This window comes from Salmo salar, chromosome 09 (assembly GCF_965601325.2).
Source record: "Salmo salar chromosome 09, fSalSal1, whole genome shotgun sequence".
NCBI lineage: Eukaryota > Metazoa > Chordata > Actinopteri > Salmoniformes > Salmonidae > Salmo > Salmo salar.
In genome coordinates, this window is record NC_138299.1 from 134,836,745 (window position 1) to 134,860,891 (window position 24,147).

General features: G+C 40.0%; 2 protein-coding genes across 2 annotated transcripts; both read right to left on the reverse strand.

Moving 5' to 3' along the window:
• Nucleotides 1-2,269: 2,269 nt before the first annotated feature.
• Nucleotides 2,270-9,753, reverse strand: LOC106612812 (P2X purinoceptor 5). Its single transcript, XM_014214328.3, has 12 exons — nt 9,330-9,753; nt 8,935-9,106; nt 8,530-8,680; nt 6,131-6,206; nt 5,933-6,029; nt 5,714-5,809; nt 5,392-5,533; nt 5,068-5,198; nt 4,893-4,986; nt 4,720-4,785; nt 4,334-4,419; nt 2,270-4,210 (listed from the first exon to the last, which is right to left on the reverse strand). The coding sequence occupies exons 2-12, from the start codon at nt 9,081-9,083 to the stop codon at nt 4,141-4,143; spliced, it is 1,158 nt and encodes a 385-aa protein (XP_014069803.2). The 5' UTR covers nt 9,084-9,106; nt 9,330-9,753; the 3' UTR covers nt 2,270-4,140.
• Nucleotides 9,754-10,036: 283 nt separating this feature from the next.
• Nucleotides 10,037-23,074, reverse strand: itgae.2 (integrin, alpha E, tandem duplicate 2). Its single transcript, XM_014214327.3, has 31 exons — nt 22,871-23,074; nt 22,661-22,763; nt 22,447-22,529; nt 22,257-22,330; nt 21,093-21,198; nt 20,839-20,934; nt 20,631-20,752; nt 20,344-20,492; nt 20,069-20,225; nt 19,797-19,932; nt 19,516-19,586; nt 19,211-19,337; nt 17,352-17,488; nt 17,047-17,184; nt 16,741-16,965; nt 16,471-16,610; nt 16,088-16,230; nt 15,816-15,967; nt 15,555-15,668; nt 15,372-15,445; nt 15,083-15,218; nt 14,843-14,938; nt 14,640-14,719; nt 14,439-14,519; nt 14,224-14,296; nt 11,962-12,063; nt 11,845-11,871; nt 11,560-11,646; nt 11,364-11,450; nt 11,114-11,224; nt 10,037-10,855 (listed from the first exon to the last, which is right to left on the reverse strand). The coding sequence occupies exons 1-31, from the start codon at nt 22,896-22,898 to the stop codon at nt 10,802-10,804; spliced, it is 3,309 nt and encodes a 1,102-aa protein (XP_014069802.1). The 5' UTR covers nt 22,899-23,074; the 3' UTR covers nt 10,037-10,801.
• Nucleotides 23,075-24,147: the final 1,073 nt, after the last annotated feature.

Consider the following 24,147-nt stretch of genomic DNA (forward strand, 5'->3'; position numbering starts at 1 on the left):
AACATTCCAACTTCAGGATGGATCTCCCAGTCCCTGCCGCTGAAAAACATCCCCACAGCATGATGCTGCCACCACCATGCTTCCCCGTATGGATGGTACCAGGTTTTCCCTAGACGTGACATTTGGAAATTCAGGCCAAAAAGTTCAATCTTGGTTTCAGCAGACCAGATAATCTTGTTTCTCATGGTTTGAGAGTCCTTTAAGTGCCTTTTGGCAAACTCCAAGAGGGCTGTCATGTGCCTTTTTTACTGAGGAGTGGCTACTCAACAATAGAGGGGGTGGCAGGTAGCCTAGTGGTTAGTGTTGGACTAGTAACCGAGAGGTTGTAAGATCGAATCCACAAGGTGAAAATCTGTCGCTCTGCCCATGAACAAGGCAGTTAACCCACTGTTCATAGGCCGTCATTGAAAATAAGAATGTGTTCTTAACTGACTTGCCTAGTAAAATTTTTAAAAAAGGCCTGATTGGTGGAGTGCTGCAGAGATGTTTGTACTTCTGGAAGGTTCTCCCATCTCCACAGAGGAACTCTTGGATTCTTGTTCACCTAACGGGCCAAGGCCCTCCTCAGTTTGGCAGCCAGCTCTAGGAAGAGTCTTGGTGGTTCTAAACTTCTTCCATTTAAGAATGATGGAGGCCAATGTGTTCTTGTGGACCTTCAATGCTGCAGAAATGTTTTGGCACCCTTCCCCAGATCTGTGCCTAGACGCAATCCTGTCTCTGAGCTCTACGGACAATTCCTTCGACCTCATGGCTTGGTTTTTGCTCTGACATGCACTATCAAATGTGGGACCTTATATAGACGTGTGTGCCTTTTGTAAATCATGTCCAATCAATTTAATTTACCACAGGTGAACTCCAGTCAAGTTGTAGAAACATCTCAAGGATGATCAATGGAAACAGGATGCACCACAGCTCAATTTCCAGTCTCATAGCAAAGGGTCTAAATATTTATGTAAATAAGGTATTTCTGTTTTTCTTTTTTTTAAATAAATTTGCAGAACTAAAAAAAGAAACCTGTTTTCGCTTGGTCATTATGCAATATTGTGAGTAGATTGATGAGGGGAAAAAATAATTTCATCCAATAAGGCTGTAACGTAACAAAATGTGTAAGAAGTCAAGGGGTCTGAATACCTTCCGAATGCACTGTACATGTGTTTTTGTATCCAACTGGCCGCCTTTTTGTGTTCTTTTTGAATTACCTGCCTTTTAGGCGCCTAACTTCCACTGACCTTATCACACAACATTGTCATATTATTAAAGAGTTGTTAAAAAGTGAATTACTTAATATGCTGTAAGAAATTAGTACCAAAATTAAGCATCTATATTCAAGAGCGCGCATCAACTTACGCGGTAGACTCCTTATCAGGACTTGTCTCGCTGATAAGTGGTTTGTCCAGTTCATTTGGGTTGTCCATTGAGGTCCAGCCCTTTGAGTGTGGTACACTGTTGTTAGGCTTGGGGTTAGATAAAGGGGAGGGCCATACTGAACGGGAGGAAGATGTCTGTCCCACTCCTCCCACTCACTCACTAGACAAGAGGAATGGCATTGTTGTTGATCTAGAATATTTATTTTCATGTTTTTCATGATTAAAATAAAAAAGCCTAGGTCATTCGTACAGAATGATACCTGGAGCATTTCATTTGTATATTATATAATATTTTGGGTGTGTAATGTACAGTGTCTATTTTGTGTGCCAGTATTGTGTGCCAAATACAATTTACTCCTCAGGGACATTAAAATTCATCCTATCCTAAGTGAAATAGTTTAATATTGATACCTGTAAGGTTACTTGAATATCTTCATCTAACACTATCCTCAAATGTAGTCTATTGGTGTGCCATCATCTTTCACTAATTCGGCTAAAAGAATGATAACTGAGATTTTGAAGTATGTCATAAGGTGTTACCTCACAAGTGATCAGTGACCAGACAAGAAATACATTTGCTCATTGACTCGTTTCTTGTCTAATCTTGATTCTAGATAGAGCACGCATCCATTGCAAAACCGTTCATTAGCATATGATACTTTATGGTGTTCTATACTGTACCTTTTCTATGTATGTGTTGCCATAGTTATCGTACTAAACCCTTATATTGCCCTAACCAACTCTGATATGACCAACTGATCTGCCCCCAGAACCATAGATTTGCCTGATTCATGTGGGCCTATATGTCTGCCAACGGCAGTGAATGTGGTTTTTGTCATTGGTCCCATAATTCAAACCCACAATTTACAAATTAAGATTACATTTAAGAGTAATACATGTGCTTAAATGAAACAAATATTTTTATTAGTAAAAAATCATGAAATATTCAAACAATAAATGAACAATTTTGAAATTAAATGAAATCGTACATGGTCATGAAGACTACAGTTGTAACTTGAAAGGAGGACAAAATTAAAACAGATTATACAGGTTAACAGCAATTACAAAAAAATGCTATCTATGTATGCTAAATCACACAATATTCAGTGTGAAAACAAACAATGGTAAAACAAATGTGATAAAACAAACTATCCATCAGTGAATAACACAAGAATAGTTCTACAGAGGAAGCCTATATGCTGTCACGCATGAGGTTGAGTTTAATTCCAAAAGGAGTTGGCACTTTCAGCGAGGTCGAAGGAACCCAGAAACATCCGGTTTTAAGGAGATACGGCCCACTTTTGGACGTGCGCCTCGCTGTTTACAGTCCCGGTGAAACATATAGCAGATGCCTATAGATCAGTGGAAGCTGGTGAGGGGAGGACAAGTCATAATAATGGCTGGAACAGAGCAAATGGAATGGCATCAAACCATGTGTTTGATGTATTTTGCAAGAGGTTGCAAGATCGAATCCCCGAGCTGACAAGGTACAAATCTGTCGTTCTGCCCCTGAACAAGGCAGTTAACCCACTGTTCCTAGGCCGTCATTGACAATAAGAATTTGTTCTTAACTGACTTGCCTAATTAAATAAAGGTAAAATATTTTTTTATATATTTTTTATACTATTCCACTGATTCCGCTCCAGCCATTACAATGAGCCTGTCCTCCCCAATTAAGGTGCCACCAACCTCCTGTGCTATAGATAGTGCCTGTCTTTCCTCAAGATTAAGTCCTTGCCACAAAGTTGACCGACACCACATACCAATTTTGTTGATGTTAACTTTGTCAGAGTCCATTATCGCTAGACAACGCTAGCTAATATCTGTGTAGTAGCTAGCTATGGCATGTGCTTGCTTGCTCTTTACATTTGTTTCAATCTGGAATATCAACAAGGCAACACTCCATCTTAACTCCTCCTCCACATGTACTGCACTCTTAGAAAAAAAGGTGCTATCTAGAACCTAAAAGGATTCTTCGGCTGTCCCCATAGGAGAACCCTTTGAAGAACCATTTTTTGTTCTACATGGCACCCAAAAGGGTTCTGCCTGGAACCAAAAAGGATTCTACCTGGATCGAATCTAGCTAGTCCTGTAGGATTCTACAAAGAGTGTGGATTAGTTGAACAGTGAAGAAGAGAACCTCCCCGACAGTTTTTCTCTCTCTCCTCATGACCAGAATGTGTGGCATCCCGCTCAGGCATGTCTTTTACTTCGGCTTCTTTTGTTTTTGTATTTAACCATTATTTAACTAGGCAAGGCTAAGTGAGCTGCTCCCATGGTGTTAAACCTCAGGTGATAGGTCAGTGAGCTGCTCCCATGGTGTTAAACCTCAGGTGATAGGTCAGTGAGCTGCTGCTATGGTGTTAAACCTCAGGTGATAGGTCAGTGAGCTGCTGCCATGGTGTTAAACTTCAGGTGATAGGTCAGTGAGCTGCTCCCATGGTGTTAAACTTCAGGTGATAGGTCAGTGAGCTGCTCCCATGGTGTTAAACCTCAGGTGATAGGTCAGTGAGCTGCTACCATGGTGTTAAACTTCAGGTGATAGGTCAGTGAGCTGCTCCCATGGTGTTAAACCTCAGGTGATAGGTCAGTGAGCTGCTGCTATGGTGTTAAACCTCAGGTGATAGGTCAGTGAGCTGCTGCCATGGTGTTAAACTTCAGGTGATAGGTCAGTGAGCTGCTCCCATGGTGTTAAACTTCAGGTGATAGGTCAGTGAGCTGCTCCCATGGTGTTAAACCTCAGGTGATAGGTCAGTGAGCTGCTGCTATGGTGTTAAACCTCAGGTGATAGGTCAGTGAGCTGCTGCTCTTCTGGGGTTTGTTTTACATCCTCTGTAGTACTGCTATGGTAAAATGGGAGAGTGAAAAATAACATGACATTTTATAACAAAAGTCTCTCTTAATCTCCATTACCAGAAAAAAATATTTCCAAATGTCTTGACAAATATTTATTGTAAATGCCGTACTTCTTCACATTCTCAAACTTCCAGTCCTTATAGAACTCCCTATTTTTCATCAGGTAGAGAAGAATCCAGTCACAGAACCAGGCCCCCTGCAACAAAATGAGATCCATTAACAAATATAATATAATCTTATATAATAAAATATATAGAATATACTATATACCTGTATTGCAGAGGAGGCTGGTGGGAGGGGCTATAGGAAGACGGGCTCATTGTAATGACGTGAATGGAATAAGTGAAACGGATACCATTCAATTTATTCCATTACAGCCATTACAATGAGCCCGTCCTCCTATAGCTCCTCCCACCAGCCTCCTCGGCTGTACTGATACTCATAAGTCCATAAGTATAGCCTATACAAATGTAATCTTAAAAAAAATAATACGTACACCACCAATACAAGCTAGTCCTGAGCCTATATGGATAATGGTGGGGATGATACAGAACTTTCCAGCCTGTAGTAGAAAATAGAAGGAAGTAACAATAAGGGAATCAAAACATCAGGAAACAAAATAGATGCATTTATCCTAAAAAGCCATTGAATAATATATATTTCTCATACCTTCCCATGCACCATAATGTTGATGCGTATACCATACACTTTGAAATGTGTTCGGTAGCTTTCTCCAGACTCAGATTTAAAATAGCGAGCATGTCTGTTATGAGAGTACCAAAGATGTGAAAGATTAAAGTATGACTTCAAATTAAGTATTATGTATCAACTTCGTGTGTGTTACCTGAAGTTGAATCCTGAGGACTCTCTGGACACATTAACGTCAATGCTAGTAAAGTTGTACCGTGGCTGGCATTCTGAGGGACCTCTGTCAAGGTCACACTCCCACCCAATCAGAATTCCAATTAAACCACCCTGGAGAGAGGGAGAGAGGTATTGATAGCAAAATGCTATATTATTTACATTATTTATGTATTTTGTTGGTGGCTTACTCTTTGATGGTATGGACATCGTACAGAGTGTCCATTTAACTGCTTAAGATAATTGAAAACACCATCATCAATAACAACAACAACAACAAATAAACTTTTAAATTGTGAAAACTGACCTTCAAAGCCATGTCCTGAAAGCTGTGTCCAGTTTGGTTAACAATGTCTCCCAGACGGAATATGGGGCAGTAGGGTTCAAGAGACTCATTGTAACGACATTTCTTCAGATGGAAATTATCAGCCGTGTCCTGAACGTTGGCCCTGATAATTGGGTGAAACATTTCAAAGTTTTTATTTATCAAAATGTAGACAGCAAACACATTCTGAAATACGTAATATTAACAGATTAAGACTCCAGCACGTTTATACATTTAAAGAAAACTCTGGCAGAAAACCATCTGCCTGTCTATTGTTTAGGTGGTGTTAATATAGACAACTTACTTTGAGAAACTGAATTTGGGAAATCGGATGACATTTTTTATGTAGATGGTGAAGTTTTCAGCTTCTCTTAACATATTCTTGTTTTTATGTCTATCCCTGAAGGAATAAAAGGGAATGAACATTAATACTGTGGACACATGCTCGTGTGTGTGTGTGTGTGTGTGTGTGTGTGTGTGTGTGTGTGTGGCTACGAAAGTAAAAGTGTGTGAGTGCACTTACTGTGTTTGGCATCTACTCTCAACGGGGCACCAGCTATATATCTCACATGTACCATTGGATTTCCCATTGTCTCTCAAGCAGTGGCCTGTCCTAACTCCTACAGAAAATTATATTTCACAGTATGTTTGTGAGGAGACGGTATATGTAATTTCTTGTTTCAATTTGTTTGAATTCAATTGAGTTTTCAAAGATTCCTACCATGGCCAGCTACCACCACCTCTCCCTCTGCACAGTCTTCATCTCCCTTACAGTGGCCATCTGGCACATTGGGGCTCTGTGAAACAATACCACACAAACTAGTATGGTTTAACAAATACGGACCAAATACAAAGTATACTGCTCAAAAAAATAAAGGGAACACTTAAACAACACATCCTAGATCTGAATGAAAGAAAATCTTATTAAATACATTTTTCTTTACATAGTTGAATGTGCTGACAACAAAATCACACAAAAATAATCAATGGAAATCCAATTTATCAACCCATGGAGGTCTGGATTTGGAGTCACACTCAAAATGAAAGTGAAAAACCACACTACAGGCTGATCCAACTTTGATGTAATGTCCTTAAAACAAGTCAAATTGAGGCTCAGTAGTGTGTGGCATCCACGTGCCTGTATGACCTCCCTACAACGCCTGGGCATGCTCCTGATGAGGTGGCGGATGGTCTCCTGAGGGATCTCCTCCCAGACCTGGACTAAAGCATCCGCCAACTCCTGGACAGTCTGTGGTGCAACGTGGCGTTGGTGGATGGAGCGAGACATGATGCCCCAGATGTGCTCAATTGGATTCAATTGGATCAATTGGATCAATGCCTTCCTCTTGCAGGAACTGCTGACACACTCCAGCCACATGAGGTCTAGCATTGTCTTGCATTAGGAGGAACCCAGGGCCAACCGCACCAGCATATGCTCTCACAAGGGGTCTGAGGATCTCATCTCAGTACCTAATGGCAGTCAGGCTACCTCTGGCGAGCACATGGAGGGCTGTGCGGCCCCCCCAAAGAAATGCCACCCCACACCATGACTGACCCACCGCCAAACTGGTCATGCTGGAGGATGTTGCAGGCAGCAGAACGTTCTCCACGGCGTCTCCAGACTCTGTCACGTCTGTCACATGCTCAGTGTGAACCTGCTTTCATCTGTGAAGAGCACAGGGCGCCAGTGGCGAATTTGCCAATCTTGGTGTTCTCTGGCAAATGCCAAACGTCCTGCACGGTGTTGGGCTGTTAGCACAACCTCCACCTGTGGACGTCGGGCCCTCATGCCACCCTCATGGAGTCTGTTTCTGACCGTTTGAGCAGGCACATGCACATTTGTGGCCTGCTGGAGGTCATTTTGCAGGGCTCTGGCAGTGCTTCTCCTGCTCCTCCTTGCACAAAGGCGGAGGTAGCAGTCCTGCTGCTGGGTTGTTGCCCTCCTACAGCCTCCTCCACGTCTCCTGATGTACTGGCTTGTCTCCTGGTAGCGCCTCCATGCTCTGGACACTACGCTGACAGACACAGCAAACCTTCTTGCCACAGCTCGCATTGATGTGCCATCCTGGATGAGCTGCACTACCTGAGCCACTTGTGTGGGTTGTAGACTCCGTCTCATGCTACCACTAGGATGAAAGCACCACCAGCATTCAAAAGTGACCAAATCATCAGCCAGGAAGCATAGGAACTGAGAAGTGGTCTGTGGTCCCCACCTGCAGAACCACTCCTTTATTGGGGGTGTCTTGCTAATTGCCTATAATTTTCACCTGTTGTCTATTCCATTTGCACAACAGCATGTGAAATGTATTGTCAATCACTGTTGCTTCCTAAGTGGACAGTTTGATTTCATAGAAGTGTGATTGACTTGGAGTTACATTGTGTTGTTTAAGTGTTCCCTTTACTTTTTTGAGCAGTGGATATTGCCGTTTTAAAAGGGTGATTAAAGGTGACAGCATAAAGAAATGAAAGGGAATTTCCTTACCTCAGCACAGTTGCCCAACTTCTGGTTTGGTGTCTCTATAAAATTGGTAACAATGCTGATGCTCCAGATACTCAACTAGTCTAAAGAAGGCCAGTTTTATTGCTTCTTTAATCAGAACAACAGTTTTCAGCTGTGCTAACATAATTGTAAATGAGTTCTCTAATGATCAATTAGCCTTTTAAAATGGATTAGCTAATACAACGTGCCATTGGAACACAGGAGTGATGGTTACTGATAATGGGCCTCTGTACGCCTATGTAGATATTCCATTTAAGAAATCTGCTGTTTCCAGCTACAATAGTCATTTACAACATTAGCAATGTCTACACTATTTCTGATCAATTCCACTAGCCGTGGTATATTGGCCATATAACACAAACCCCTGAGGTGCCTTATTGCTATTATATTGGCCATATACCAAACCCCCTCTGAGGTGCCTTATTGCGATCATAAACTGGTTACCAATGTAATTAGAACAGTAAAAAAAAATGTTTTTGTCATACCCGTGGTATACGGTCTGATACACCAATCAACATTCCATTTAAAATTATATTTATTCTAGCAGTCAAGCACAGTGGATTAGATCAATCTTATTTTTAACATTAAATTACTTTAAAGGGGATTGTGGTTAGTCTGACCTGGGGTGGAATGACATAGTCCACAGGTCCCCACACCATCCGTCCGGACTCTGATGTGTTGGTGACCGCCACTCCCTTCAGTTTGGTTATCACAGCACTCTGGATAGATTCCTCTTTGGTCTGGTAGGACTTCTTGCTCAGGAATACATACCTGTGTAGACCAGGAGGACAATATACTGTAACTATCTCAATGGGGATAATCTGCTTAAAACTTGGAAAAAGTGGAGGTTACTGTCTTATAGGGGTTTAAAATATTGGTTGGAATATATTTTTAGATGTTAAGTTTCTGTGAACTACAAATAGATGGACTAGATTGTATTTTATTAACAACATTTCATATGCCTTTAGAATGTTATAAGGGCATATATCTTGAAAATGTGGAAAGGTATTTGTTGAGACCCTTACCCAACAAGGTATCCAATGATGGATAATTGTATAACTCTGTACAAACTGCCGACTCTCTTGCTTCCTACAATGATGAATTTTCCTGTCTTGTAGTCAAGATAGGAAAGCACATTCAAAAGAACTTTGCTTTTCCAGCTATTGGAAGCCATCCCACGGTGATGATACTGTAAATCTGAAAACAACAGTCAGTTGCTTATACAGCCAATGCAACCGTTGAACCCACAGAAGCCATCACAGTCCAATACTTAACCAGAGCAAATAAACTACTTTGGCAAACGTTCTGTTGATTTCAGCGTAATTTCAGTATGCTAGTGTAACACTCATTATATTCTATATATACATTCAAACTCGCATAAAAAAATATTATTAAATGAGATCATAGTTTCGTTTCTTACCTTGGTCTACGAGATTATTGAAATCTGGAATCAAATCTTGTCTCTACCCATCAGCTTTTATATGAACAGCAATGTAATGATGACATTGTTTCCCTAGGTCATATTTCAATTCAGGCAATGAGTTTCAAGGGGCATGGATTTTTAATCTTCTGAAGAGACAGTTTGTGCATATATTAACAACAAAAAGCATTCAGTTGACAACCAGTTGTCCAATAGGGGGAGAGATTAACAGCACACTGTAGAGCAGAGTGATTTACAAGAAATGTGTGGCAGACTTAGAACAAATCACATGATGTAGATGTGCATCTGCAGGTCACAGGTGCAAGTTGATGCAACATTTTCCCACATCCTAGGATGTTCTGTACAAAACAACAGTACACAATAGAATGTAAATGATTTCTGCTTTTGCATGAGACCCACGTTTTGAAAGGCAGGGATGCTTTTGTTACTGGTTTTACTGGCGATGACATGGAGGGGAAACATGAGTCAGTAAGATGCGAATAAACAGATCAGTAGGCCTATGTGTGGGTGTCAATCCGAGGCGAAAATGTCAAAGCTGTCAACAGTTTGCAAAATGTAAAAAGTTTGAAGTATGTAACTTCACCACAAGGTCACAGGTGTAGGTTATTATTTCCGTTTTCGATATATAGTGAAGAAAAGCCTTTCTCTATGTTCTCACTGATCAATCTCAAATGAAAAAAATAAACTTTAACAGCAGCTGAGACTTTATTTAACCTTTTTACAAAGCATGTTGAGATTTATAACAGGAAAATCATGTTTTGCTTTCAAGATAATATTTTTCATTTAATCTTTGTATTTAGTTCTTTAGAGCAAACATTTTAAAACAAAAACATTGAGGCAATTTACACCAAGGTAAACAAATGTACAGTAGAAATATGAGTAATATTTTATAGTAAACCTTACCGTATAGAATACTTTAAAAACACAGACATAGTGTAAGTCAATTATCTCTATGTAGAAATATGCAATACATAACAAAATAATTAACAAATTCAAAACAATGATGTGGCTTTGTCATATTTCTAAGTTCTCATCATAATACAAACATGAGTCCATTTTAAAAAGTGTGCTATATTCTAATTGAGTCATATTTTGTATAAAACCGTACAATATAAAATATTTTAAAACAGTCATCACAGTAGGCTATAAGTCAATTATCTGAATATGTATGAATGTACAATACTCAAAACAATATTTAACAAAATACTCAAAACAAAGCGTCTGTTGGATTACATGGCTTTATCATATTTCAAAGTTCTCATTAAATCACTCAACAATGCAAATTTCTTATGGGCATTTTGGCTGCTAAGGCTAAAGTTCAGTGGAACACCATGCAGATCCAGCGTGCAGTTGGAATATTTATTTATGGTAAAATCCCCCAAGTTACACAAGGCTCCAGCTTTCAAAAGGCTAATTTAGCATTTAGCACTAATCTTACCAGTGACAGAGCATCACTCAGCATCCATTGCTATATCCTTTTGATGGCGTCGTTTGAAAAAGCCACACTGCAAGTTCGAAAAGGAAAGATTAGAATAGTGATGCCTTGATACTTTAACCGAAATAATGTACTGCAGTCAGACCTGGGTTCAAATTGAAATCTTTCAAGTAGTTTTAGTGTTTGATTTAGCCTATCTTGAGTGCTAGATTGGCAGGGTTTGCACTTCTACGATTATTCTATTGGTTCATGCAAGCTCAATCAAGCCCAGCTAAAGTAGTTGAACATGTATTCGATGTACAAAAACATCAAAAACACTCATTATTACCTTAACGAGTATGACAATGATTATGGCTAGAAATAGAAAGCCTCCAATGGAGCCACCGATGATGACGGGCAATGATTTCTCCACTGCCAGTTTGATAATCATCACCTCCACCTAGGAAGCAGAACCACAAAGCAGAGCAGACAGAGCAAGATTGTTTCCAATAATGTACGTAAATGAATAAATATAAATGTTCAACTATTCTATTCAATTATTTAAATCTGACATCTCTATTATTGAACGTTTAACCCACTGATTCCATCGATCTCAATTCCAGTGCTTCGAATCGGTCTTCATCAAATCCCAGAGTGGCTTTAGCTGTAATCTTCTCAGATTTACCCTGTAATGATTGATGATGGATAGTCACAACAAAGCCTTTTGATCATAAAATGTGTAAGGATCTTCATCTCTATATTGCAGAGGAAGTCAATAAACGTGCATCTACCAACCAAAACGTCTCTGATTGAAGCCTCAGCCTCAACCGTGATTTCCTGTACATCTGTCACTGAACACTGAATGAGATACTCCCCGAAGGCCTGGAAGAATAACACATTTTTACTTGTTCTCATTATGTCAAAATAGTGACATTTAACCATTGTAGATATGTTACTTTGGCTAATATACTTCTCATTTGTCATTTCTTGCTGACAAATTAAGACAAATATGCTGCATAATATTTTGATTTCATGAATCAATTTAATATTATAGGTGTAATGGGAAAGGATGGAACTCACTTTTACTTCTGGATTTCCACATCTCTCCTGGAATCCAAACCAAATGATTATGTCAGGGACCGAATACTGGGTACCAAATATTAGAACAATAGAAATGTCTGGATGTTTTTAACATACCTTAGGTGTAATACTCTTGATTGTAATTTCGGTGTGACGTGCCTGTACTGTTATTGTAATGTTAACGCGTATAGTTGCATTGTGTTTGTTCTCACCGTGAAGCTGGAAGGGAGAAAATATTTGTAGAAAGATGCAAACACACACATTATAGAACTAGAAAAGTACATTTCCTGAAGAAAATGTGTGTGCTTGCTAGCTTGTCTTGAAGGATCATTTGATTGATAGGATAGGATAGCCTGAACATGTGAAAGTTGGTTTGATGTCTGTAGCTTGGACGGTTCAAGAGTTACTATTGTTGTTGGTGGCTTATTTTATGCTAATTTGATCTAATTTGAATTGTTATCGTTTATAACGTTTTGAAAATGTTAGTTTTTTTTATGTTTGTATTTGAAATGGTTAACGAGCAGTAGCACTTGAAGTGTCACTGTGTTCTTGTGGTTGACATCGGATTCATGATGATTTATGCAAATGTAGTTATGTACACAAAGTATAAATAGCATAAACAATTATTTTATAAGTTGGAACTGTCTGGACATTCTAAAGTTTGTTTGGTCTCGATAGCTACGCTCCAGTGGTTTAAGCACTAGTGGGCGGAATAATAATATGTATGTACAATTCTAGAGTGGTCTTGCTTTCAGCAAGCACATTAAAGACGCAAACATGCTTTTGTCATGCTTTTGTCACTTCTAGATTAGACTACTGCAATGCTCTACTCTCCGGCTACCCCGATAAAGCACTGAATAAACTTCAGTTAGTGCTAAACACGGCTGCTAGAATCTTGACTAGAACCAACATATGTGTACATATTACTCCAGTGCTAGCCTCTCTACACTGGCTTCCTGTTAAGGCTAGGGCTGATTTCAAGGTTTTACTGTAAACCTACAAAGCATTATGTGTACTTGCTCCTGCCTATGTTTCCGATCTGGTCCTGCCGTACATACCTACACGTACGTTACGGTCACAAGACGTAGGCCTCCTTATTGTCCCTAAAATTTCTAAGCAAACAGCTGGAGGCAGGGCTTTCTCCTATAGAGCTCCATTTTTATGGAATGGTCTGCCTATCCATGTGAGAGATGCAGAATCAGTCTCAACATTTTAAGTCTTTACTGAAGACTCATCTCTTCAGTAGGTCCTATGATTGAGTATAGTCTGGCCCAGGGGTGCGAAGGTGAATGGCAAGGCACTGGGTGGACGAACCGCCCTTGCTGTCTCTGCCTGGCCAGCTCCCCTCTCTCCACTGGGATTCTCTGTCTCTAACCCTATTACAGGGGCTAAGTCACTGGCTTTCTAGTGCTCTTCTATGCCCTCCCTAGGAGGGGTGCGTCACTTGAGTGGGTTGAGTCACTGACGTGATCTTCCTGTCCGGTTTTGCACCCCCTCGAGCTTGTGCGGTGGAGGAGATCTTTGTGGGCTATATTCAGTAAGTTGGTGGTCTGTTGACTCTCTAGTGGTGTGGAGGCTGTGCTTTGGCAAAATGCGTGTGGTTATATCCTGCCTGGTTGCCCCCCTCCCCATCTCAGCCTCCATTATCTATGCAGCGAAAGTCTATGTGCCAGGGGGCTAGGGTCAGTCTGTTATATCTGGTGTAATTCTCCTGTCTTATCTGGTGTCCCGTGTGAATTTAAGTATGCTCCCTCTAATTCTCTCTCTCCCCTCCCAGAGGACCTGAGCCCTAGGACCATGCCTCAGGACTACCTGGCCTGATGACTCCTGGCTGTCCCCAGTCCACCTGGTCGTGCTGCTGCTCCAGTTTCAACTGTTCTGCCTGCGGCTATGGAACCCTGACCTGTTCACCGGACGTTTTTGCCTTGTACTGGACTGACTGACTCGACCTCTCTCTCAACCTCTCATTGCTCGGCTATGAAAGCCAACTGACATTTACTCCTGAGGTGCTGACCTATTGCACCCTCTACAACCACTGTGATTATTATTTGACCCTGCTGGTCATCTATGAACGTTTGAACATCTTGAAGAAAAATCTGGCCTTAATGGCCATGTACTCTTATAATCTCCACCAGGCACAGCCAGAAGAGGACTGGCCACCCCTCAGAGCCTTGTTCCTCTCTAGGTTTCCTCCTAGGTTCCTGCCTTTCTAGGGAGTTTTTCCTAGCCACTCTGCTTCTACATCTGCATTGCTTGCTGTTTGTGGATTTAGGCTGGGTTTCTACATCGGCTGACGTAAAAAGGGCTTTATAAATCAATTTAACTTGATTTGAACACATTATAGAAAGAAGAAAACATACGGAAACATAGCAAGCATACCTGAAACTTAAATGTCAGGTCTTTTTTCTCAATGATTTGGTCCGTGAATTTTACAATGTTCGGTGTGGCCTCCCTGTAAACAACAAGGTAGCAGAAAAATAAAGATGAATTGAATGGAATTGAAATCCAACATTCAACAGCATTAAGTAGGATTTATAAAGACATTCTTTGCCTTGAAATCATCCCTCTCTTACTATTGTTCAGTCTTAACTCACCCAGTCAGTTGGACCTTTAAAGCATTCTTTATTCCAAAGTGGTACGTCTTAAAATCCAAAACCTGGGTGCCACTATTCTCACTAAAAACAATGATAGGAAGGACAAATGTAGACAACTTGATTAAAATAAAATACAAAAATGCTACATTTTTACTCAACACGAAGATCATTTAAGAAGTATCGGTATGGAAAGCTTCAAACCATGTTAGGTTTGCTGTGATCTCAGCCTCTCGCATCTCTGATTTCTTGTTCACAAGCTGCCAGGAGATGGAGAAATGTACCTAGGGTATCAAAATAAAAAAAACTTGTTGACAGGTCAGAGAAAAAGGACATTTTGATGGGAGATATTTAGCATGAGCAATGCCACTAGGCTGTATTAATGAAGTCATGGTGGGTATCGGTACCTGGGTATTTTTCTTGAAGACTGGATGTAAGAGACGACACTTCAAATAAGAAATATTCTCCTTAACTTGGTTCTCACAAACAGACCCTTCCATTTTCTGTGAATGATGACCAGAACAATAGTCAGTCAGTTGCTGACTCCTTTGTCAGTCAATGCAACAAAGCTGATCTAATATTTCCAACCTCAAATCTTGTTCTAAGGACTCAACAAAATCATTTTTGTTTCAGTGAGGAGAAATTACCATTGTGAACTTGTTAAAAAGGAGCATGTTGGGATATGCCAGGACAAGTGTTGTCATGTAGGCACTATCCCCAACGTTGGTCAGATTGAAGTCAATCATCAAGTTCTGGGTCGTTCCGATTATGACCATGTCCTTGCTGTTACACAAATGATAGGATAAAAAGGACAATAAATCATCTGTTTGGGTATAAAATCAATGACTTATTATTTTCACCTTGTTAAAGATGTTTGTAGACAGGAGAAGACACGATATAGAAAAATAATGGCATTGTGATTGAAAACTAATTTACCTCAGCCTTGAATCAGATAGGGGTATGTTTTCCTTGCATTTGTCTTTCACCTCACACTCCTTCTCAAATTGAATCTGAAGATTTCAATTGACAGCACATACGATAGCATAATAATAATTATAATTAAAAAGGACTCTTGAACAGTTTTTCACAACTTTGTTGAGTAGGCTACCAAATGCTCACCTTTTCTGTGAACTCTGTGGGAGTACAGAAATCCAGAATGCGGAGAGGTGGTTCAGTGGTATTCAACTTGAAGTTTAGCTTGATCTCTATCGGTGAGAAGCAGTCATAGCAACCCTGAAAGAGAGAAAAAACTACATGTGTCTATCCCTCTCTCTCGTGTGATTAAGTATCATCAGTAAGTCTTACTGGAGACTGTTCATACTTTAAAATAGAGATTTAAAGATAATATTTGTAATGAATGTAGACGCCTCAGAAACCTACCGTAAAAAAAAGTTTGATGGGGTTAAGGCAGTTTGTATCATGAAGTATAGTGAAGATGCCTTCCCCATTTGCTTTGTCATCAAAAGACAGGCGCTTTTTGTTTTGACCTGCATCCAGATCTATGTTGTAAGATATGGGAAGTTCTTCATAAGCTGAAAAACAAGCAAATCATGGATCAAAATAAGTGATTCAGTAGTTCCGAGCAAATACATCTACATTTTCTAGTTTATATCAACTGAGACGATGGGTGATGAGAACTGTACTGTACATACAGCCAATATTTCCCCTTTGTGCTTGGAAGCAGATGGCCAGGGTGACCTGCTCCATCTTGGTTTTTGAGTTTGTCTGCGCGGATGTGGGGATGGTGTTAGGCTTCATGGTCAGCTTGGGTTTAAACACGATGACAGGGATTGTTCTGGTAGAAATTCAGAGTTTTGAGATTATTCAGTAAATGAACAGCGCATATACTCTTTAAACAAGCTGCTACCTAGAACCGTAAAGCGATTCATACGGGGACAGCCAAAGAACCCTTAGGGGTTCTAGATAGCACCTTTTTTTTAAATAGCATTCTACTAAATGAAACAGTATACACATCTGTGGTGGACATATACAGTACAGAGCTTCCTGGACATATATTCCTGCTGTCTATACTCACTTCAGGACAGTGACAGTGCCTTGGCTCCCGACACTGATGTAAAGCTGTCTCCTCCCGTCAGCACTTTTTTTGTCAGAGAAGGCACTCACAGACTGTCCAAAGTGGTGGAGTTTCATCTCAAACTCTGCAGCTTTAATTCTCTAGAAGTAAGAACAAGAACAACACTATGTGTGATGTTATGTTTGGGTTCTGTATAAAGTCCTTTCACTGCAGGCATCAGGATCATAGCAAGAGGCTCTTTGTCAGCAAGCTAGACTTCTACTAAATCACCTGAGAGTGGTCCCTCAGAAGTCCTTCTTGGACTCCGTTATAGATATAGATGCTCCCAGAACAGCCACATATCTCATCGTCCTCCAGAGGAGCTCCAACTGCCACGTCATTGTATCCGTTTCCGTCCAGGTCTCCAACAGAAGAGATGGCAGAACCGAATCTGGCATATATGTAGCTGTCCAGCCCATGCCACTCCCAGGACTCCTTATCAAACTTACCCTGGGCCTGGGACACAACCCTCACAATCATCAGAAAAGTACAGTTATGAGCACTGAAATACAATTTTATGAATGCATTTCTACTGACCTGGTTTAGCTTGAAGATGATCACTCTGCCCTCCTCTCCTTTCTGGTGGAAGTACGGTGCTCCTACAAGCAGGTAGTCTGTCTTAGTGTCCCCGTTAAAGTCCAGGGCACATAGCACAGAGCCAAAGTAAGAGCCCACCTGTAGAGTGGAGATTTGGGTTATTATTTGTAACCTCCACACGATGGCAGTAAGCATCAGGTTGTGTACTATTAAAAGTGGAACCAAAGATGGATACAGTACCTGTCCAAGTTGATTTCTTAGATTTCTTGGATTTCACAATATATCTGTTATACACATAGACCTACCTGGTCACCCAGTAGTATTTCCTGCAGTTTGTGTGAAGTTGCAATAAAGACAAAGACCCCACCAGTCAGGTTGTGACGAGGGGCCCCTGAGATGTACAAAGTCCCTGAGGGGCCCATGGCAGACACAACACTGTAACCTGGGACACACAGACAGAAGTTAACAGAATACATTCAAGAAGGACTGCCAACTTTTGAAGAAAGCTTGGAGTGAGATATGCTATGTGAATTTCATTGCCCTTTGGCACAACCCCAAGAAAGGGCACTGAGAGTCCTCCCCCAGGAACATTGAACTGTTTTATAGCTAAGTTCCTGCAATTCTACATATTTTGACATGGCTTAGGCCTATGACTAGGGCGGATTTTTTTTCAATAAAAACCACAGGTCAGATGTATTCAGGATGCTTTGAACATTAAATGAACACTCCAAATTCGACGACTTTGTTACTTTTAGATTTTTGGGGGATGCCATTTAAAGCATGCAAATGTTTTTTAGGTGGTTTGACACTTTATTCAGGCGATAATGAAATGAGATTCTAGAAACAGCGGGAAGCTTGGAAGCAGGGACTGATCTCTGTTCTCAGGTGGAAAGTTGTATGTGGCATGTCCTGGGGAGTGTTTTCACTCCACCAAGGCTCTGCAAAGGAAATGTTAATATTAATGGTTGATGGCAGTGGGTAACCAAATTATATTTTGTAATTTGGGTCAACTCTCACTTTAAAATAGGGCTAATTTCGCAAAATCACCCAACCTTCAAGGAAAATCTAATGAATATAAATGTTCAGGTGGTTTATGCCTACTAGTTGAAGATCCTTGCCATCATCTTTCTTTACATAGACAAAATATGGTGCTTTGAGAGTCCCCTCACCATTTCTACCTAGCATGTGCACAACATTAAAATGTCAAAAATTATATTTGATACCTGGAGCATTTAATATCCCATGCTCCTTTTTATGACTATTCAAAACTGTCCATGAATGGCTGCAAAAATACAAGTAGGCATATCAGATTTCAAGTATGTGATTACACTTTCAAAATTTGGAAGAAGTGGAATAATAAAATGAGTGTGGGGAATAACAGTTGTGTTCCTGTTAGATTACATAAATCTGTCCCTACACCCTAACCAAATCATTATGTCTTGTCCCCGCTCTAGAATCGAACTTACACTTTTGGGTTCAAAATCTGTTTGTCAAAATGATTTTCAGAGTTACAAATCAGGTCACCCTACCAAACATACTGAGGACTAGTGAGGATTAAATCGACTTTAGTACATGCTGTCAAAAGGCTGCATTCTGCAATAGGGACAGGAGTTTTGAAATCAGAGAATCTGCGCCTGCAATTTAACATCACGAGCAGAACCTCTATCATTGTCCTGTCTTGCCACAGCAGGAGAGAGAACGTTCATAAAACAGCGCTACCATGCTGCTCTTTTTACTGTTTATAAACTCAGCGAAGAACGTTCTCTCTCCTGCTGTGGCAAGACAGGACAATGATAGAGGTTCCGCTCGTGATGTTAAATTGCAGGCGCAGATTCTCTGATTTCAAAACGATTTGGAGCACAGTTGGAAACTTAACACGCTGACTATTTAATGGACTAATTTGAAAAATAAATGCAGTAGTTTTCAATATTTGAGATATAAGAGGTGTGGCGTGAGAAGAGGGACACATTTGTGTGTCTCATGGCCAATGCGTGAGAGTTGGCAGCTCTGACCTTCAGTTATGGCCTCGGGATGAGGAATACAAAACAAAAACCTTCAGAAACTTTGTGTGTGAAACGGCATGTCCCATAATCTGTCGTGGACGAATTAAACTTTGCGAGAATTTTACTTCTGGGTAACCGAGATTACATGTCCCATAACTTACCTAAGTAGGAGAACCTTGACTCTGAGGATGACTCATTTAAGAAGGTGACCTTATTGTCCTTGGGGTGTTTTAAGATCACTCCTCCACTCCAGTCATTGGCCCCCACAGCGCCGAACAGTAAGGACCCCTAGGAAGAGGAGGGAATGGATTTTATAGCCAGATGCCAATAAAAAATTGAGAGTGGATAGAGATACTATTATGATCCTCAAACTGCATCTCATATATGGTCAGACTGCAGACTTTGGTCTTAAACCAACTAGAAAACCAGTGTGTAAAAAAACAAAGTTGAAACCCAAACAACTTACATCTAGTGCAATGTGATTACTGAATCCAGCCTCGGCGAGTTCAAATTGAAAGCCATCCCCCTGCTTGATTCCTGGTTCATAAATTGGAGCAACACAAACATTTTGTTATAAAGTGAGTCAGAAATAATATTTCTCATGGAGTAGGACGCAAACTGCACCTTACAGCCTGTCAGTGTTAGACTACCCTAGACCTCCTACATTAAACTGCACACATACAGTATATGACGATAATGGGACACAATGTAAAGGTTACACTGATGATTACAGCCTTTTAGTGTTACCTTCGATTCCTTTGATGATACTGGTCTCTAGCTTGGAGAGGATGCCCTCCAAGGCTTTATAGTCACCAACCAAGAACAGGTTACTCTCACTGTTGCTAATAATCTTCAACTCTTCTATTTTGATTTGATTACCAACCTGTGATTCATAAATGTACAGAGAAAATGTATGTCTTGACATACCAGAATATGAGCTAACTTTTTCATTGAATCGATTAAACCTGTTACTTTAGTCAGGAAGATTAATTAAAAGATACACAATAGTGAAAACTCACCCCAATAGCAAATCTGGTGATATTTTTTGTTTCAAGCAAGTTCTTAGCTCTTTCCAAATGTGTCTTATCCCAATAGGATATTGCTCCATCTGACACCACTATCATGATTTTCTTGGAGTCCTCTTTGGACCCATTCTCAGGAACGAAAACATGTTCACTGAAAATACAAATGTAAACAAATCTCAACAATGTAATGATATTTGCAATCTAAATTATCTAAAATATGGGCCTATAGTATGGTACTTACATTGTATAGATAATAGTATGGTACTTACATTGTATAGATAATAGCTGAAGCAGTTATTGTGGCATTTTCGATCTGTTCAATGTTTTTGACCGTTTCAATAGCTTTTGGCCCGTCTTTCTCATTCAATGACAGTTCAGTTCTGATTTTCGATCCATACTGAACAACAGCAAATTCACACTAAAAAGAAAAAACAATTTATTTTGTTATCACAAGAAAGCATTATCATTCATTTTATTTAATGCCAATTCAAGAGAAAGCACAGTTTTATGGCCAAATCTTTTGTTGAAGTGTGCATCAATGTTGATCAATACTTACATTGAAACATTTCTCCCAAACATTTTTCATCACAGTTGTGATGAAATCTTTTGCCCTTTTAAAGTCTTCGCTTTCAATGCTACCAGATCCATCAAGTACAAATGCAATCTCAGTCCCAGGATCTAAAAACAAAACAGCGATATTGTACATGAACAAAAAATCAGACATGAACATCACCTCCCTGTATTTGTAATAAATGTAGACCCACCATCCTTCTCATCATCCTCATCACTGTTGTTGTTGTTGTTATTGTTGTTGTTATTGTTGTTATTGATGGAGATGTTTCTTTCCAGTTGATCTACAACTTAAATTCAGAAAATGTAGACATTCGTTACTAACTTTACACTCCATATATGGCGCGGATGTACAGTGTGTTTCCATAGTCTACATTTCCCTATGTTCATCTGAGAGCTAACTTTTTAACAGCTGTTTCCATTGGTTCAATATCATAGGAATACCTACCTAGCGTGGCAGGATAATACACCTCATGCTTCAGGCCAGACAGGAGTGTACAGTTTGCATTAAGATCCTCATTCATGTTCTTCTTCTTCCTGACCTGTTGGCAGACCTGGTGAGAGGAGAGCAGAGCAAGTCATCAGGCCACATGGCATACTGTTGAGCAGGATAACTCTATGGCCCGATCAGTTTGATAGTGTACAAGATAACTTGCTTACTGACTTAATCCTCTTAATTCCTGGAGCAACATAGGGCCCAAGATAAAGACGATTTGAACTTTATTTAATTCGCTGGACAAACACCTTTCTTTGAAGATAAAAAATATGATGTCTGAAGTGGAACAGGAAACAAATCGGACATGACACTGTAAGGTACCAGGGCAGTGTATGGTATTTCCTACACCTTGTGCTCAAAAAGCGGATGTGGATGCCTGCGTGCATGCAAGTGTCTGTCTGAATGTGACCACAGTGACACTTAATGGTGAGAACACAACTAATATCTGCAGCAGACACAGTCAGAGAACACTCTCAATAATCTTATCAACAGAGTTTGAGGAAGCATTTCTATGCTAGACTTACAGACAATTATGTATTGTTTTAGACCAGAGATGTGGTCCTTCTCTGTGAGTCTATCTAGCAAAAACAATCTAACAGTAGCAGAAAATAATCAGTTACATCGGAAAAAGTGTTAACGGAAGAGTGGGACCCATTGATCATGCTGAAAGGGAAGTCATGTGAAAGGCAGACGTTACTAGCATCTGACGCCTACAAAGGAGGAAGCTGTGGCTTTGCTGAGAGACAATTGACTAGGCGACGATTCTGCTGCTACTCTTATGTGATTTACTGCTGTACAAGTACCCATGGCACCCACTCCAACCTGCAGCCCCCCCCCCCCCCCCCCCTAATACTTCACTCCTCACTCCCCCTCTCATTTATACACAGAAATGAAATACAACACAGCTCTTAGTTGTCTTGAACTACTATAACTATTTGTCATACAGCCAATATACTGTGTCATCATGTACAAATCATGGACAAATGTCATAAAAATTCATGACACTTTCATGAGTGACTTATTGTGAATGGCAAATTAAATGACTCAATAAAAGGCAACACAGCAGGTTAAATTGGTTATCTCTATGAATGTAGAAAACTGTTGTAGAATAAATACCATGTGCTGCTCCATCTCTCCAGTCAAACTGTTGGTTACTGCCACGATGGGTCGCAGTCCTTTACCTGCATTGGCTACAAAACAAGTTGACTTGGATTCAGCATATGGTTAACAAAAATAAGCCCTGAAATGTACTGGAATAACTGAACCTACTTCTGAAATTTGGATTAGCAAGAGTGGCATAGTTTACCTGAGATATTGACTTCTGTGCATTTTTCCAGACCACAACTGAATACTTTCTGGTGTCTAGAATTTGGTGATGTAACCAATACCCTGTTGAATTACATAAGAGAACATGGATAAGGAGAACAAAGTCTAGATGTAATACAGTACTGTAGGTCTATATGACATGAACACAAATTCATTTGACATAACATATAACAGATGATGCCATAGTGACTTACCCAGCTTTGGACTGAACAGTAGTTTGCCCAAATAGTTTATCATCATTCTGAAAATACTTTACTGGTTTTGTGAAAATGTTGAAGCCTGCTACTGTGCATATCACTGTAAAACAAAGAGATGTCAGGTCTGAAGCAATGATACAGACCTTTTATCACTCTTTACATTAATTGAATGAATGAATGCCTAATGCTCAAAAACAGAATACATACCAGTCAGCAAAATGTGTCCTCGAATCATGTTTCTAGTGGAACATGTTAGGTCTAAGAAAAATAAACTGCTTAAACCAAATCAGTCTGATTGTAACTTGCTTGTAACCTATCAAAAGTTTTTGATAACTTCTCATATATGCTCTTCCGTACACTGCACATGAAAAAAGTTATTCTGGTGTGCTCAATGCTATGAGGTGATGACATCACAACCTCATTGTCAGACAGACAGACAGTGGGGGTTGTGGGGGGTGGTGGCTCTTGCCTTGTAGTCATGTAAACCCTTGGGTTGTGTAAAAGTATGAGATCAATATCATGCCGAATGTTTTGTGAACACACAGCATGCATTTTGTGGTCATGTATCATGATCTGTACAAATAAGTACCAATCCACAAATGTAAATCACTTTCCACAAATGTAAATCACTATCCACAAACAAACACCTTTTGATTTGTATTTGTAAATCGATATATTGCATTAGAATGTTTTTAAAACTGCAGATATGCAGGTCATTTCCAAGGGCCTTAAGTAAAATGAGAGCCATAAAGATTTGTACCTAGGAGAGATATGGCAAACCTGCAACTTGTGTGTTCACAATACATTTGGCATGATATTGACCCCATATGAAAGTGCTTGACATGCAATACATTACATTACATACAATGTATCATTACAATACAAATACATTACATATAATACATTTAGTGTGAAGTGGAAACAGTAGGCGTGTATCTTCAGTTCTGTTTTTGTAGGGAGCATTGTAAACTGTAATTGATATTTTGATATGTTTCCTTTAACTGCTCTCTCTCCCTTGTCTCCAGCAGACCAGCAGAACTGAAAGTGGGTTTCAGCTGTATCTGGTCTGGACCACAGACAGTGACATTACTCTAACAAAGGTGACAAGAGGCCCTCTGTGTACCTCTACAAAGTTGCTTTCTGTCACCAGGGTCAACTATGAGAGCACATGTCTAACAACTTAGATTAAACAACAAACTAGATTGACAAACATTCCCCATTTTCTATTTAAATTGATGAAAGGTGTTGCATGAGATGTCTGATATGAGCTACTCAAACTGTGTTGGCAGATGTAGCATGGCTATGAAGGTTTTATGATTTGCAATGCATGAACCAGGTTGGAAAAGAAATTCAACATGGAAATGATTTCCTGGTTGTCTTCAGTGTCAGTCTTTGGTTTTAACCACAAAGTTATGTGTCACGTCAACAGATGATTTGTTTTTCCTTGTTAAAAAGGAAGCAAGTTGCTTGAGTTGTCATGGTGA

Coding starts and splice junctions, on each gene's coding strand:
- itgae.2 (XM_014214327.3), bottom strand. CDS start 22,898: ATGATTCGAGGACACATTTTGCTGACTG. Junction 16,966..17,046: donor TCATCTTCAAGCTAAACCAG/GTCAGTAGAAAT, acceptor GTTGTGTCCCAG/GCCCAGGGTAAGTTTGATAA. Junction 11,451..11,559: donor CTTCAATCAGAGACGTTTTG/GTTGGTAGATGC, acceptor CAATCATTACAG/GGTAAATCTGAGAAGATTAC.
- LOC106612812 (XM_014214328.3), bottom strand. CDS start 9,083: ATGGCTTCCAATAGCTGGAAAAGCAAAGTTCTTTTGAATGTGCTTTCC. Junction 4,987..5,067: donor TCCTCAGGATTCAACTTCAG/GTAACACACACG, acceptor CTCTCATAACAG/ACATGCTCGCTATTTTAAAT. Junction 4,211..4,333: donor AAGTTTGAGAATGTGAAGAA/GTACGGCATTTA, acceptor ATTTTACCATAG/CAGTACTACAGAGGATGTAA.